At 48.0% G+C, this 15,315-nt stretch overlaps 1 protein-coding gene across 1 annotated transcript; it reads right to left on the bottom strand.

The window, feature by feature from the left end:
• Positions 1-1,094: 1,094 nt before the first annotated feature.
• Positions 1,095-9,642, bottom strand: CXCL14 (C-X-C motif chemokine ligand 14). The gene is made up of 4 exons (XM_075102889.1): positions 9,354-9,642; positions 8,339-8,444; positions 4,437-4,547; positions 1,095-2,234 (listed from the first exon to the last, which is right to left on the bottom strand). Exons 1-4 carry the CDS (start codon positions 9,415-9,417, stop codon positions 2,219-2,221), a joined length of 297 nt encoding a protein of 98 aa, XP_074958990.1. The 5' UTR covers positions 9,418-9,642; the 3' UTR covers positions 1,095-2,218.
• Between the last annotated feature and the right edge of the window lie 5,673 nt (positions 9,643-15,315).

Below are 15,315 nucleotides of genomic sequence, written 5' to 3'. Positions count from 1 at the left end.
TACTGGTTTTGTTAAAATGTCACTCAAGAAAGGAGAGGGGCAGCGCAGCTAGCCCACGGGTCTGGGTTTGCCCAGAGATTGGGCTCGGATGCTCAGTCGGAAGCGGTGCCTTGTGGTTGATATCCCTAGAGGTTTGGTTTATCAAATACTCTGGGATCTTTCTCAAGCTTTTTGCTAACAGGCAGCTGAAGCTCATAGCTCCGTCCTTGTGCAGAATAGGAAAATACTTTGAAATCTAATAGCTCTTTCTCCTTCAGCTCTGCCAGGGTATTATCACAGTAAATAAGTGTGTATATATATGTACAATGTGTGTGTGTATATATATACACAGATATTTTTTTTTTCTTTTTACCTCTCTGAACTGGAGGAAACCCTTGAGCTGAGGCCAGGCATTGCCTTGATTATGAAGTATCAGATCACTGTCGCAGGAGCTGGGCTGATCTCGGCAGCAGCCCGTGCGAGGCTGCCTTTGCACAGCTGGGAGCAGCCAGGAAGCTGCGCTCTTCGGGGAACATCAGGAGGTTTTAATGCGTTTAAACTCTTGCTGGCTTTACCCAGCCTATCTGTTGCTTTTCTTTTTAGCTGTGGAGCAGCGTAGGAGCATTGTTGGGTGCAAAGACCCTCCCTTTGGGTGGAAACTGCATAGAAAGAGGAGGGATGGGCTCACAAGTTTTTGTTGCCGACTTTCATTGTACCTGCCCTAATCTAACCGAGATCTTCTCTAAATTGCTGCATTTTACGTGTTTTTGCATGGATCCCAGTGGTTGATTTACAATTATTCAGCATAACACTAGACTAGTGGCTACAGGTGCATGGCACAGCACTTCTTTATGTAACGAGATTCCTCGGTGTTTGGCTCAAGTCCAAACCCTAAAATGAGAAAGGGAAGTAAATTGGACTGGAATAATGTTTTATAATTCCAGTGTTTTCAGGATGCCATATCTCTAAATCAGCTTCTCTAATTCAGTGTTTTTCCCCAAAACAGTTCCACCCAAAAAAAGTTAGTAGAAGTGGCTGGCGTTCCCTGACGGCTTAAGGAAATTTAAGAGCAATTGTCAGCTTTTTTTAAATATATTTTTTATTACTTTTTTTTTCATTTGTCTTAGAAAGAAATATGAAATCTGCATGCAACCTTCTAAATATTTCAAACATTTAAATAGCATATGATAATTTAGCAGTACAGTACATTATACAGAAAGATAATATAGGGAGACTTCCTATAGTATATTTACAAATGAAAAGGTAGTTTTGTTATTTTAAAGAGGAATGCACTGCTTAACACTGAAGTATTACATTCAAAATAATGAATATGTTGTATTGTGACTAAAACATATATATGTACTTATATGTTTGCCCTATCATATTTTTCATAAAAAGGTACCTTTTAAAGGCTTTTTTTGTTGTTGCTACAAATCTAGGAAATCATACACAACAGTCTTGAAGCTTAAAATGTCTCAGTACTGAAGCCACAAACTTTCTGTAAGAACTTCAGGTGGAAAAACAAAACAAACCCAAAACAAAATCAAAACCATTTTCTTAGTAATAAAAATGACCTGGAAATGGTTTCTAATGCATGAAACGTTAAATGGGAGATACGGAACGCTTCACCTTGCCGCAAGACCCCAAGTCCGTTAAAGAGGAGGTACACAGGTGATGTTCGTGCTCATTTGACGATGTGCTGAGGGACCTCGCTTCTGCGGTTACAGCCATGACAATTCAGTGGCATCTTCCCCAGCAAGCTCGTCTTTGGTCCCCGCTTCGTCTGACTATAGCGGCAGCTGCAAGCATGACAAACCACCACAGCACCGCAGCTTTCCCGCTGCGAAAGGGTGAGGGACACCGCTGTATAACACCATTGCAAACATTACTGTTTGTCTAATGAGCTTATAAAGCTCGATTGCAATCATAGTGAAGTATGAATGAATAACAATTAAAAAAAAAAACAACTCAGAAACCAACTTCTTTAAAATGAAAAGCATGAGTTTTCCCAATCTCAGTACAGAGCAGACGGGTGTGAAATCTGAAGTGCAACAGATGCTTGTGAAATCTGGAAGCCTTTTGCACACGGCTATAAAATGTAAAAACTGACCCTTGGTAAAAAGTGCTTTATAATAATATAGAATTTGTGTCTTATGTCTGTGAGAGAGAAATAATCTTCTGCAGAGCCCAGTCCTATGCCAGCCAAGGGAGTCCGCTCCGTTCCTCACACCGCTTCCTCTTATTCTTCATAAACCCTAAACAGAAGGAAAGCCAAGAGCAAGGTGTTCAAACTATGAATGAGAAAGCTGCCTTCTAAATAATAATAATAATAAACACCCTCCCTCCCCCCAATAATGGAAAACCAGAAGCCAGATTTTTTAGTCTCTAGCTTAAGTAAGTTGGAAAGTAAGTTATTGCCTTCAGCGGTCACCGGATTGCTATTCTTAAAGCGTCTGGGAGGAGGGGCAGACTTTGACACCGCCGCATCTCGCAGGCATGTGGGGAGTAACACGCTCTGCCACGATTAGCAGGATGCCTAAGGTGAAGAAATCCACATCTGCTGATATACTTTAACCACTGGAAAATCCCTAGCTCATATACAAGTGCTGAAGTATATCGTGAGCTGTATGTCAATAATAAATTCACAGTATCTGTTACGTTTGGAATAATTTTGTAGGCAGTATCAAATTTCCAGTTTACATCCTGAGAAGACCACCTGACAGGCTTGTTTGCTGAAAAAATTCTTGGCTCTTTGGGGATCATGCATGAAAGTCATCTTCCATGGCATGGGGAAAACTAGGGGCAATGCTGTTTTGGGGAAGAGTTTCGTGTTTAGACTATATCTAAATGTAAATTCCATTTACTTTTGAATTCCCTGGCTTTTCCCAGGGAGCAACTCAGTGGGTTTGGCACAGCTGGACCTGAAGGCACTAACAAATTATTTATTATGAGGACTTGGTTTAAATCAGGCTTTTTATGCCTGAAATAATCACTTGATGATTCTTCAGCTGCAGTTCGGATTGGCTGCCCTGCTCACCCGGATAGCAGTGCCTGGGACCCGCCGGGTGCGATGTGGGGGTGGCACGCTGCAGTGGGGACGTGCCAGGCCTGGGCAAGGCAAAGCAAGGTAAAACGCTGAGGGTTGAGCTGCAATCCTTCCTGCACGCCGCAGGCTGGGTGCCAAAGCCGTGGGGACGCTGGGCTCGCCGTCCCTCCTCCTCTCCCTGGCAGCAGGGACAGTCCCCATCCCCTGGCTTGACTGTGGGGAAGCCTCGAGCTGAGCCTTATTTTGGGCTATGGAGAGGCATCACTGCTGTCTGTAGACAGGAGCTTGTCTGCAGCACGTGGACCCTGGCCCTCGCAGCCCTGCACAAGGCATCCCTCCTCTTGGTGTTCTGGGGGAATCCTGCATGTTTCCTGAATGCACAAGCCTGGGGCTGAGTACCCTTCGGCATCTTAGCGATGGTTTATAAAAAAGAAGAGGGGAAGAATGTAAATACGTGGTTATGCAACAGCCAGGGCTTGCCCACGTGCGCTGTCCATGGAGCAGCCGCAGGGAGTCAGGGGAGCCGGCCGAGGGGCTCAGCACCCACCGCCGCGCCTCGCGGTGCTGTGGCATTGCCTGTGCCACCGGGCACCACGTGGCTGTGCCGGGCCTTGCTGGACCTGCTGAGAGATGGGGCTTGCAGCTCGCTGGCCTCATTTGAGCTCAGTTTTGGGGAGCAAATTTCCCATCAGCTGAGGATCAGGGTTTGGTGGGACTGTGCTGCGTGCGGAGGCTCGGTCTTGGTCATGGCTGGAGAGGTGGTAGGAGTTGGGCAGCTCCTCTTAATTACAGATGGGGCATCGCCACTGGCCATCAACCATCAGGAATTCATATTTCTTGCTCTCTCTCTTCTATCCCTGACTGATGGCTTGCAAAAAACCCAAACCAAACCTTTTTGCAAGGGAGAGGTGGCAGAGATTTTTACCAGCAAGTTACTGGTTTTTTTGGGAATGCTACACTAGTTAAAACAGGCAAATATCTGCGTCATCAGATACTGACTATTTTGAGGTGGTGTGATTAAAGTGTGTGACGGGGCGCTCTCTTCCCAGCTCTGCTGGCTGTTTTCCTTGTGACCGTGTGAAAGTAATTTAGCTTTTCATCTTGGCTTTTTACCCGTAGCAGGGAGGTGAGTGTATGTAAATAACTGAGAATGTCAGCTGCTGAATAGATTAACAGAAAATAGTTACTACTTATAGTCGGAACAACCTAATCCTAAAATAGAAGTGAGGACTGCATGTGGCAGGAAAGAAATAACATCAAGAACACCAATTTATGATGGTAATTTTGGTAATGAAATACATCCGCTGGGCTGGATAGAGCGTTTGCAGCGTGTGTGTTTTCTGAATGCTCTGATTGCCCAACTTGCCACCAAGATTTTTCCCCATCACCCGTTGAGCAAATTTGTACTTACCTGCCTTTCTCCTTCCATACTCTGTACCACTTCAGCAGTCTCACTGTGTTTTGGCGTTTGGGATTTAAGCAGTGCTGCTGCTCCCCTCTCACCCGCGTCCACAGGGTCACGCTGCAAGGCAAGCGAGCACAGGTTACAGGAGCCAGGGGAGATGCTTGTTCTTTGCTCCCGCTCCAGGTAAATGCCAAAATCGGTCAGGGGGATCTCACCCAGGAGGGCAGCGGAAAGGTTTTCATGCTCTGTGTTTTATGGCAGATATTTGAGTTTGTTGTAATAACATTGGAGCAGATCTTCAGCTGTGATCAATCAGTGCAGTGCAATATTGTCTGCAGAATTATACTAGGTTGTCCAAGATGAAGACTTACCCACTGATTAAAAACAGTGGGTTTGCTCTGCCTGTCTGCTAAATGTTTTCTTTTGAGCTTAATAGCTGATTTAATTAGGGTTCATTCAGGCAACCACAAGGTAGTTGCGTGAGGAGATGGTTCCCTTACACTCAACAATGCTGCATCCAAGAGAAAAGATCAGACCTGCTTAACTGATTTCCCCCCCCCCCCCCCATTTTTAAAATTTTTTTTTTCAGTTAGCAATATCTTAAATACTTGCACGTGGCAGGGTGCCTGTGGGCCCAAGGGATTAGCTGTGAGCCCCAGGCAGGCAGTCCTGGGGGCTTCAGCCTCCTCTGGTCACGGGCTGATCCCTCTCTCCTTGCCAGCAGCAGTGGTTTGGTGTCCCCTTATTGTCAGGACAAGATGTGCTGGGAGGCAAAACATGGCAAACATTTTAGGCTTCCCCCCGGAGAGCTTAGTGAAGCCATTGCTGGTTGGTCTGCCACAGCAGGAGCTGGATTTGATGATCCTTGTGGGTCCCTTCCAACTCAGGACATCCTATGATTCTATGAACCCAGATGACACGACAGACCTGGAACCGCTTCCCAAGAGGATGGCTTTTCGGGAAACATCAAGACTGCCGTCGCTTCTCAGCGCTCAAAATCAAGCAGTTTTTTGTTTTTGTTATTAATTTTGTGATTTAAAAAAAAAAAACAACCCCTGATTTTAATTGAAATGATTAATTTTCTGGAAATACCATCCATAACAGGGAAACACGGTTTTCAGTTTAACTAATATCCTATAATGGAATTATTTAAATGCTGCTAGAGACGTGAGTAAAATGATGGCAGAAAACAAGAAATATCTGTGCATACTGATGGGCTTCTTTTATGGTTTGGTTCAGAGAGGAGCTGTTTATCTTCTACAACAAGAAAAAAATGCATTGCAAACTTTCCCAGCTCACCTGCCCGGTGCAGAGGGGACATGCCTGACTGGAAGTGAAATGCTGCACGAGCTCAGCCAAGGTGTCTCACCATGTTTCCCATTTCATTGTTATACAAGGTGTTCAGATAGTTCTTTCCATTCAGTTAACCTTCTTCCCTCCTCCCCTTCTCTGCTCCACCTCCATCAGGTGTGAGCTAAAGTCACAAAAAGACAAGGTGTAACTTTTGGGTCATTTTCTGGGAGGACGTGGCCCTTTCCCCAGCGTGTGGGGAAGCGGTGGAAGGACTCCAAGAGCCTCTGTGGCTGCAGGCATCAGAAAGGGAAGGGTCACTGCTAAAACCTATGGATTGTCTCTGCTCCAGGGGCATCCTCAGCCAGCCCCTCTGTATGTGAGCAGGGGAATTTTCCTGTAGCTTTGCATGGGAGTAAAACCAAACCTTTGCTGGAGGCACAAGGCATCCAAGTTTTAGGGGACTTGAGGTCGGCACAAAGTTTCTCCATCCAGCAGCCACCTTCTCGGCTGATCCATCTGCACTGGCTGATGCCAGACTTTGGCTTGGATTTCTTTTCTGACAGAAGAGCTATTTCCAGAAAGTGATGTACAAAGCTGAATTGCAGAAGGAGCAGAGGAGGAGTGCCTCTGAAAAGTGGCAAGCCCTAAACTTGCACCATGAGTGAAGGAGGACAATTCTGGATTTACGAGAGCCTGCAGTCTGAGGAGGAGGAGGTGCATGGTTTGCTTCTCGGGTGAAGAACCAGAGCTTTTCTCAGGCTGAGATGTGTTGCTTTGACACCATACATAGGTTTTCTGCTTTGATGCTGGAGGATGGACAGCAGAAGCGATGTTCCCAAGGCAGCCCTATAGTCCTCTGTGGCTCCTGCACAGTCCCTGATGCTGTGGGCACAGGGTTGGGTGGTAGATTTCTTGGGCACCCTGAGCTGACCTGACCCCGCTTGTGGGGATGCTGGTCCTGCAGATGTAAGGGGACGTGCCTAAGAAGAGGTGCTGTGGAGCCGATACCTTGAGTGTGGAGTTGTATGGTTGGGCTGCAAGGAGACGTTGAGAGGGACGGAGAAAGGACTGAAGCACCAGAACTTACACCTCCAGTGTCATCCCTCCAGTGGGATTTGGGATGTGAGCTTGCTCCAGGGGTGTGTGCTGAGCTGTCCCCTAGCTGCCCAGGGCTTGGTGGCTGCAGCCTTCATCCATGGTGTCTGAGGGTCCCTGTGTCAAAATCCTCCCCAGCTGCGAAAGCAACTCCTGGCTTTCTGATTAAAAGTGAAATGTTGCATTAATGAGACTTATTTTTTATACCCCCTGGAGTGGGATGTAAAGACTTAGTCCCCCTCTACACCATCCTTTTGCTATTGAAAGGTCAAAGCAAATGAAGTAAAGCTGCAAGGGACTGATTCAGGCAGCGATGCTCTGCAAGCATTTTTCTCTTCAGGTCACCATCAGCTGATTTGGGCTTCAAAGAGGTGGGTCTGATGTTCCTTGAGCTAAGGATTGCTCGCGGTGATGTTGGAGGAAGCCTAAGGAAGCTCGGCTCTCCATTCCTCCCCCACACGCCCTCCATCGAGTCTGGCAAGCCATTTGCAGGGTCGGGCTCCCGTGGTATCTCCTTGTTTGCACCAGTTGGATGGGCAGGATTTGGCCCCGTGGGTGTTACAGAGCGCCGGAGGTGGTACGCGGCTAGGCAGGAGGACAGGACTCGGGTTCTGTTGTTAAAGCACCTTTCTAAGATTAAGTTGAATAGTAGACATTCAGTGAGGGAGCACAAATGCTGAAGTAAATCAGTCCTCGGTGTTCTGGGGGTGTAGCTGCTCTTGGGACCCTTTTCCCCCACGTTCAGTGGCAGAGGGGCTCGGTGCAGTCTTCTCAGCTAATCCACCCCCCTGGTCATTATCCAGCCCCACGTGCTGGTTGGGTGGTGCTTTGTTGGGGGAGTCTTAAGGTATCCAAAACAGGACATGAAAAAAAAAACCACCCACAAACAACACATATTTAAAATCTAAAAAACCCTTTCCTTCTGAGCCAGTCAGAGATGTCAAAAATCCCCATACCTGCCTCGGTGTGGTTAGTCGCTACATCATCACTTGCAGATTTCATGGCAGCATTGGTCACGGCTTGCGGTGAGACTGGGAGGAAAGCATTTTCTTACATGCTCCGTAATCCTGTCGAATGCAAGGGGATGGCTCTGGTACGATGCAGGTGAAAAATCTGACTCTGGTTGGGATAAATTCCTTGCAGAAGCTACCGAGAACCAAACTCTGATCATGTTCTTATTCTGTGTGCCCCAAATAACTCGAGTAAATAGTTCTGGATTTTACATCAGGCAGCTTGGAGTAGGATTTGTCCCTATCTGCACTTGAACTCATGATTATCCTTTTATCATTGCCTGTTCTGTAAATATTTCCTTGAGGAAGAAGATTGAGTCTAAAAATGATAGCTGGGTTTCTGGCCAGAATTGCACATTTTAATTGCATCTGATACAGGCAAATGACTATTCCCAGAAATTAGCACGCAAGGGCAGGAGAAAAACAAAGAACAAAGAAGGACCTTGCAGTATAAGGTAAAACAACCCGGCTGATAGGGAAACAGAAAGCAATAAATGAAGGAAAACTTACATAATCATCTCTTCCACGCAAAACGGGTACCTCGGTTTTATTTCCAGCTTCCGTACGTTAGAGAATCTTATTTTAGGACCTTTTCTTGAACATTTGCACTTTACGCCTACAAGAGAAAGCATTTTCTCATGTGCCTGCAAAGCCTCCTGCATACCAAGCGTCCCTTCCCCACCGGCCGACGTGCGCACACAAACTTCAGTTTGGTCTTTTGAGCCTCAGTGGGAAAAGCTGAATTTTGTAATGCTGTTGAGCTTAAAAAGAGTAATATTTTCTTTGCCATATCCCAGGAAAAGGCAGCGGCTCTCTGGGAAATATGTTTTAGAGCACTGAGTATGTTCTGAGGCTCAGTAAATATGAGAGCTTTTTAAAGTGCACCTGCTGTGATTAAATGTAATTGTATTTAACAAAAGGAAATGAAAGAGTCGGAACTTGCTCAGTTCAGAGTCAGGGAATGCACATCTTGGCTACTTTCTCACTCACTCACTCACTCACTCACTCACTCACTCACGTCTCTCTTGGACTTTGTAAGACTTTCAGTCATTTCTCCTCGCACGGATGCTGCGGTGATTTCGCAGCCAGACAAAAGCTGAGTGGTTTTTAACCATCATTTTTGTGCACAGCAGAAAACGCACGCTAGCACGCTCGGTGGAATTCGTGCTACCACACCACATCCAGCTCTGCCCTATTTTCCCTGTGAAAACCACCCTCAGTTTCAAAGGGGATATTTGAGCTATATTCCTGAATAACGGAGAACGCGGTGTGACCTCCCACGCTCCGTTGGGGCTCTTTGCCTCGCAATGAAGACGCAACTTTGTTGCGTGTATTTTACCTCTCCTTCCACCTTTTAATAAACTCGCAGCTACCGTACCCCACAGATACTACACATCACTTTTCCCAACATGCAGGGGACAACTAAATTTAACTCAACGCTACTAAGAGGCAAACAAACACTACTGGAAAAGCAGCCCCCTGGAAAAGAGGTGTACATGGGAACAAGCGAAATAAACCGACTTACCTTCGGCGGTGGCTAAGCACATCGCGATGAACAGCAGAAGCAAAGCTGCTGTCAGGAGCTTCATGGTGAGGCAGCAGGTACCTAAAGAGACGCCGGGGATTTTAATGTGTTTTCTCGCTTCGGGTTCGTCCCCCAGCTCCCCCCCGTCCTCCCCGGGGCTGGGTGTCGCCAGGGAGGGGACAGCAGAGAGCGGCTGCGGGCGGTGCTGCTGCCCTGGCGCTGCCTGCTGCTGCCTGCGCGCTGCCTGCGCCCTGCCTGCGCTCTGCCGCTTTCCTCCCCTTGTCCTCTTTTAAAACAGCTCCCGCTGCCCTTGCTGCCGGCTCATTAATATGCAGAGCAACTCCACGGCTCCCTCCGCTTCCTCAGCCCCGCCGGGGAGGGAGGGGACCGGCACCCCGCGGCCGCTCCTGCCCCCGGGGACCCCCCCCTTCCCGCCCCGAGCCCCCCGGGGGTGGGAGCGCAGGGGCTGGGGCGGCTGCTCCTGCCCAGCTGGGACATCCCTCACCAGGAGGAGGTTTGCTGGGGGGGGGGGGGTTTGCGGTATTTCTCTGAATGGGGCTGCTGGGGGGGGTGGGGGGGCAGAAAAACCCCTCTTGCGAGCGTTCCGTGCTCTGCAGAAATTCCCATGCACCTTGGAAATGAGATTTGGAGAAGTCTCACCTGGGGAGGGGTGTCACCTATTGATGTTAATATTATTTTCTAGCTTTAACAGGCTTCCGAACCTAAAGGAAATCTTAATGAATTAAAGCGGGGCGGAGGGGGGGGTTAGAGGAATATTCCTAAGAGCATTGTTAGGTGGGTTTAGCATGTGGAATGTTTCAGGAAATAGATCAATTTTGGGTTGCTTTAATGAACACTCCAGCAATGTTCTGCTCTGTGAAAAACAGGGTAGCAACACGCAGGAACTTTGTGGATGTAAATATATGTTCCCTCTCCCTTGCAGAGTCTGTTTCTGATTTCAGCGACAGCTAAAATAGCATCTTTAAAACCCAGATTCCAGATTTTAGCCTGTGTAACTGAAATGGATGAAGATCAGAGTCGGGGCTCTAATCTCCTTCATACTAATGAACTCAAAACATATTGCAGATAACTGCCTCTGCTGGTCCCCGGTTCACCTCAGCCCCTCTCCCAGCATACCGCTGCCCACGCTCCCCACTCGCACACCCATCCACGTTATTAAAACCGACCAAAACCTGCCATCCTGCCAGTTCAGGCAGCGCTTGGGAAGGACACGCCATGCGCTCCCAGCTCCGCTTGCATTTTAAGTTTCCCACATGGCTTCGTTCCTGACGGCTCCCATTGGCAGCGGCCATCCCCGCCGCGTTCCCGGCCCGGGTGTTGGCAGGCTGCGAGTACAGCCCTACCACACACAGCCTGCACGTTGTGCGCAGGCAGCTGCCTTGTTCCTGGCCCTGGGTTTCATGCGAGACGTGCCGACACGCCGGGAACAGCCTGCCTCCGCTGCCGGCTCGCCGCTGCCCGGCATGGGATGGGGGAGCAGGGGTGGGCGGCCGACGTGGCAGGGAGCTTTTGGGGTGAAAGACCCATTCCTGGGCAGGCTTGTGTAGGCTGCTGCTGGTGTATGGGGCAGGGGGGATGGTGTGAGGGTTTTTGCTATGCTTTGGGCATTTGCACCGCACAGCTCCTCAAGCGCTCGTTGCACCCTGTTAGGGGTGTTTTGGGGCGTGTGTTATTATCTTTAATTATTTATTATTTGTTCCACAGCCTGGTGATAAAGTCGCACACCTGAGGCACGGCAGATCTCAGTTCAAACCTTTGAAATAAATTGTCATTATCCAATTCCTTATATTAGGAAGAAAAAAAGGCAGGAGAGTACAAAAGGCTCATTTCAGAGTCACTACCAGCTGGGTGGTGAAGACGCTCGCTGGGCACCGGGGAGAGTCGGCTTAGACTGATCCACTCCTATCCAGGGCTGTAATCCTACCCTGCTGCGGCTCAGGGTAATTCCCTCCGTGCAGCCTCCTCTCCACCGTGCACAGGAACAGTCTCAGGGGAAACTGTGGGAAGGGAAAGCCATTTTCCCTCCCCCTCTGCTAATAAAAATTTGGGTGCAGCTTTAGTTGACGGTGATTTGAACTTCCCCCAAACCAGGAAATTCAAGTACAGGCTGGAGAAGAATTGAAGGAAATTCTTGAGCTTTCCAAAAGTGAATCCCTTCTTCTTGTATGACTCTCACTCGTGCTGAAAGAGCCAAGCTTCTTTGCTATTGAACAAGGAAAGTGCTGCTTTAATTTCAGTTTACATGTAGAAATCGATGTATTTGAGGTGTGTGTAAATACAGTAACTGCTCACTATGTGCCTGAGCAGTTCGGTGCCTTTATGCCAAGCACTGGCTTTGATTGTAATTATTTCTGAGAGCTCAAAGGTGTCTCTTGCCTGGTGTGACAGATTTTGGCGGCCATGTACCGCTGCCTCTGACACCTGCTGTATCTCAAAACAATGATCACAGAAGAGGAAGAAGTTTTAGCAAAGGATTTGAAGGAAAGGAACTGTATATGGGACTCACCACAGTCTGCCCCAAAAGAAACCCTGATAATCCAGATATATTTTCTTTGTGCAAGTATAGGCCGAGTGGCTCGGCATATGCTGGTGCTTCATGTGCCTGTGGTGTCTCCAGCAGATCCCCTAAGCCTCAGCCAACGTGTTTCGGCAAGCAGCCGGTGTTTCAGGTGGCTGGGGAGGGCTGCACTGGGCGAGCTGCAGGGTGAATGCTGGGCAAAGCATCCATTTCACCCTCCCAAAGCTGCCTGATGGCATGGTAATTAATCAGGACTTGGGTTTTGCCCCCCCACAAAAGCAGTGTTTCAGACGAGGTGTAGGTGTCAAGGTCTAGCTGTTGTCCTCAGCTCTGCGATGGGATGTGCTCAGGGAGCCGTGCTGTCCCCGAGGGAGCATAACCATACCTGTGCACATAGGGCACCACCTGCTTTGTCCAGCTAATTAGAGGGGCATTGTTCCTAGTGAAAGGTCTGTCATTACATCTCATTAAGTATTCTTTTCAGGACAATGCCCCAGCGTAAAGGTCCCTGGCAAACCAAGGGTGAAGCCTGGCTTTGCCTCTGAGGGTAAGTCCAGCAGTGATTTGCCACCCCCAGGAGGGTGGTTTGCAGCATGGAGGGCAGGGACGAGCAGTTGTCTCTTCCTAAAATAAGAAAGAAGAATTTTAGCAACAGGATTATCATTCGAAGCAAAATCTTCACCCTTTTTGGCCACCTGGAAGCAGAAATGTTTCATGCTGAGCACAACTTGTAGCTGAGCTGGAGCAAAACGTTTGTGCCCTAAGATATGAAGACAAACCCCAGGCACATGCTGCCGTCCCAGAGACCTTTCAAAGCAGGAGCTATTGGAACAGAGCGGCTCATCCCCAAAATAAAGTGTCAGTGTGAAAATGGGAAGGCTCCAGAGGAGCCCTTGGGTCTCCCCTTGTGTCTTTGTGCCGAAGCAAGGTTTGGATGGGGTCTGTGCTCCGGCCCTCCCCTGGGTGAGGCTTTTCCTCCCGCTGAGAGTGCACACAACATCCTGACCCACCACAAAGAGAGGGACCCTTAGACATTCCTCTGTGTGCCACGGAGCAGCGGATATACTATTATAATTGTTGCCATTATTAGAAATATTTCAGTACTGGTGGTTTTGGTTATGTTAGTTATTTCGAGTGCAGAGTGAGCTACGATGCGGATTAACTCTCTTTCAAAATGTCATAGCCTTTCATATAAGGAAGATGAAGATGCCAGTCGTGGTGAGAAATCTTTGTAAAACGGCCATGAAACTGGAGCTACTTATTGCTGTTGAAGCAAACTGATGTGAATGGCTAATCTGAGTTTAATGTGCAAGAATATCCCAATCAGCCTGTTGAGGAGAAGATTAAGCATTTGAAGTGACAGGACGTAATCCCTGCGTATTGTGTCAGGAATCTGGGCGAGGAATTAGGCTTAAATGCTCACTAGAAAATTCAGCATTAAGGTGGAGGTGCACAGGCGTGATGTAGTTGTACGTATCTTTTTTTTTCTTGGGTGCCACACTTCAGTTTTTATGCCTTTTTGGTGTTGTAACCATTTTCCGTTCAGCATCTGCGCGTTACGTGGGAGAGCTGGTGTGAGCCTCCTGCGGTGCACGGAGGCTCAGCCCTTGCAACAGAGCGAATATAAAACTCAGTCCCAAGCTTGAAGTGAGGGGAGAATTGCCTCAGATTTCGGGAGGGTGTTGCCAGCCTGCTCCCGCGGTGCTGTCCTTAGCAGAGGATGAGCTACAGGCTGCGGTCAAGCCTGCGTTTTCACCTTTAGCTCTAAATGGCCTTTTTCTTCCCTCAACAGCCCTGAACAGTAGTTGTGTCATCCTTGCATGTGTTTGTCTATCGTAAGTTGAAAGTCAAAGCTTCGGATTTCATCTTTGGTCTCTGGAAACACAAAACATATTTCAGGGAAAACAGCTGTGCTCCCTTCTGTGGAGTTTCACAACGGATGAATTCTGCAAAATAAGGCTCGCATTGTTGTTGCAGTTACTGCTTTCTTTTGATATTCTCTTTTTCTTTTTATTTCCATGATGAGATTAAATTCTAGACACTGCTCCTTCTCTTGGGAATAGTTTTAAGGCAGCTCTCTTCATAGACCTAAATTATTCACCAAGAAGGATTTTTTTGCTGAGATGAGAACGAGTAGGTCGGATCCGGGACCGTTGTCAGGGCTTGGAGCTCTTTGAAGCTCTTTGTCATGAATCATTAAAAAGGGCTGCAATAACATAACAAAACGGAGAAGGGATTCTTTGTGTAGGTGATCTGAGAATCACCTTTAGATATGCACAAAAGAATTAATCCCGCCTGTGGCTTTTTACCTTGAGAAAATAGTAAGTTGTGTTTCATTTCCTACTGACTCATTTCCTTGCGTGCTACGACTTACCATTGGTTTTCACGTGCCAGTACAGTTTACACTTCATACAATTTTCTTAATAGGCATCTAAGCTGAGAATTGTTGTAGGTATTTATCTTGCGCTTAATCACGCAGTGAGTTGGATGGCGTTTTTGCTATCCACCCCGACGCTTGCTATAGTGCAGAGGGAACAGTGCGAAGAAAAGAAAGGCAGTTTGTTTGATCTGACTCACTCACGTTCCTGACAGTGCCGGCCAAACCCCTGAGAAGTCTCCGTGGTGGTGGGTGGGGTGAGAGCTCCTCGGGATGGGGATGGGGAAGGCACCGGGGTCCTGCCCTCGTTGTTGTGTTCTCCCTTTCCTGATTGCTTTTTAATCCTTGTTCTTGGACCGAGAGGATGCTGCGCTACTCCCCAGATGTACAGTTGGAACATTACACCAGCTGATTAACACAAGGGCGATTGGATGGAAAACCTTCCTTATTGCCCCAGGACTGGAAACAAATCGTGCCGTTCTGACTTGCTGATCACATCCCTTTTTGTGTGTGGGTAGTTTTGGGTAATCTGTGAGTGCCAGCTTTTCAGATGAAAGGCTTTTGGGATAGAAGAGGGTGTTACTATATGTAATAAACTACAGGCAGCCTCTCCCTGTGCTATTAATGCCACTTCTCTGAAAAGAAGCGGCTCTGCTGCCAACCCATACACATTCAAAAGCCTGGGGGATCTGAAAAGCAAACCACAAGGTGTTTTATTTTTGCAAGAGGATAGGACCAAATGAAATCAGCATCCTAATAATTTTCTAACCCGGTCCCAGGTGAGCTCTTACCGAGATGGAGGGCCGTGGCAGTACGAACCACAGACATTCAGGCACGAGAAAAATCCATTCCTGGCACTTCTCCTTTTCACAGCTCAGCAGAGCTGGGCATAATTTCAAACCCTTCCAGGGTTTGCAGGAACGTGGTTCAGCATCTACTGCGGGGACTCGGCACATCCACCTTCAGCCCTGGTCCCGGCGGGGTGAGAGTCCCTCGGGAGAGCTGGCAAGCAGGAGCGTGCTGCAGGCCCCCACGTTGCAATGCTT

Source organism: Phalacrocorax aristotelis, chromosome 8 (assembly GCF_949628215.1).
Source record: "Phalacrocorax aristotelis chromosome 8, bGulAri2.1, whole genome shotgun sequence".
NCBI lineage: Eukaryota > Metazoa > Chordata > Aves > Suliformes > Phalacrocoracidae > Phalacrocorax > Phalacrocorax aristotelis.
This window is presented reverse-complemented; position numbering and strand designations above follow the sequence as displayed.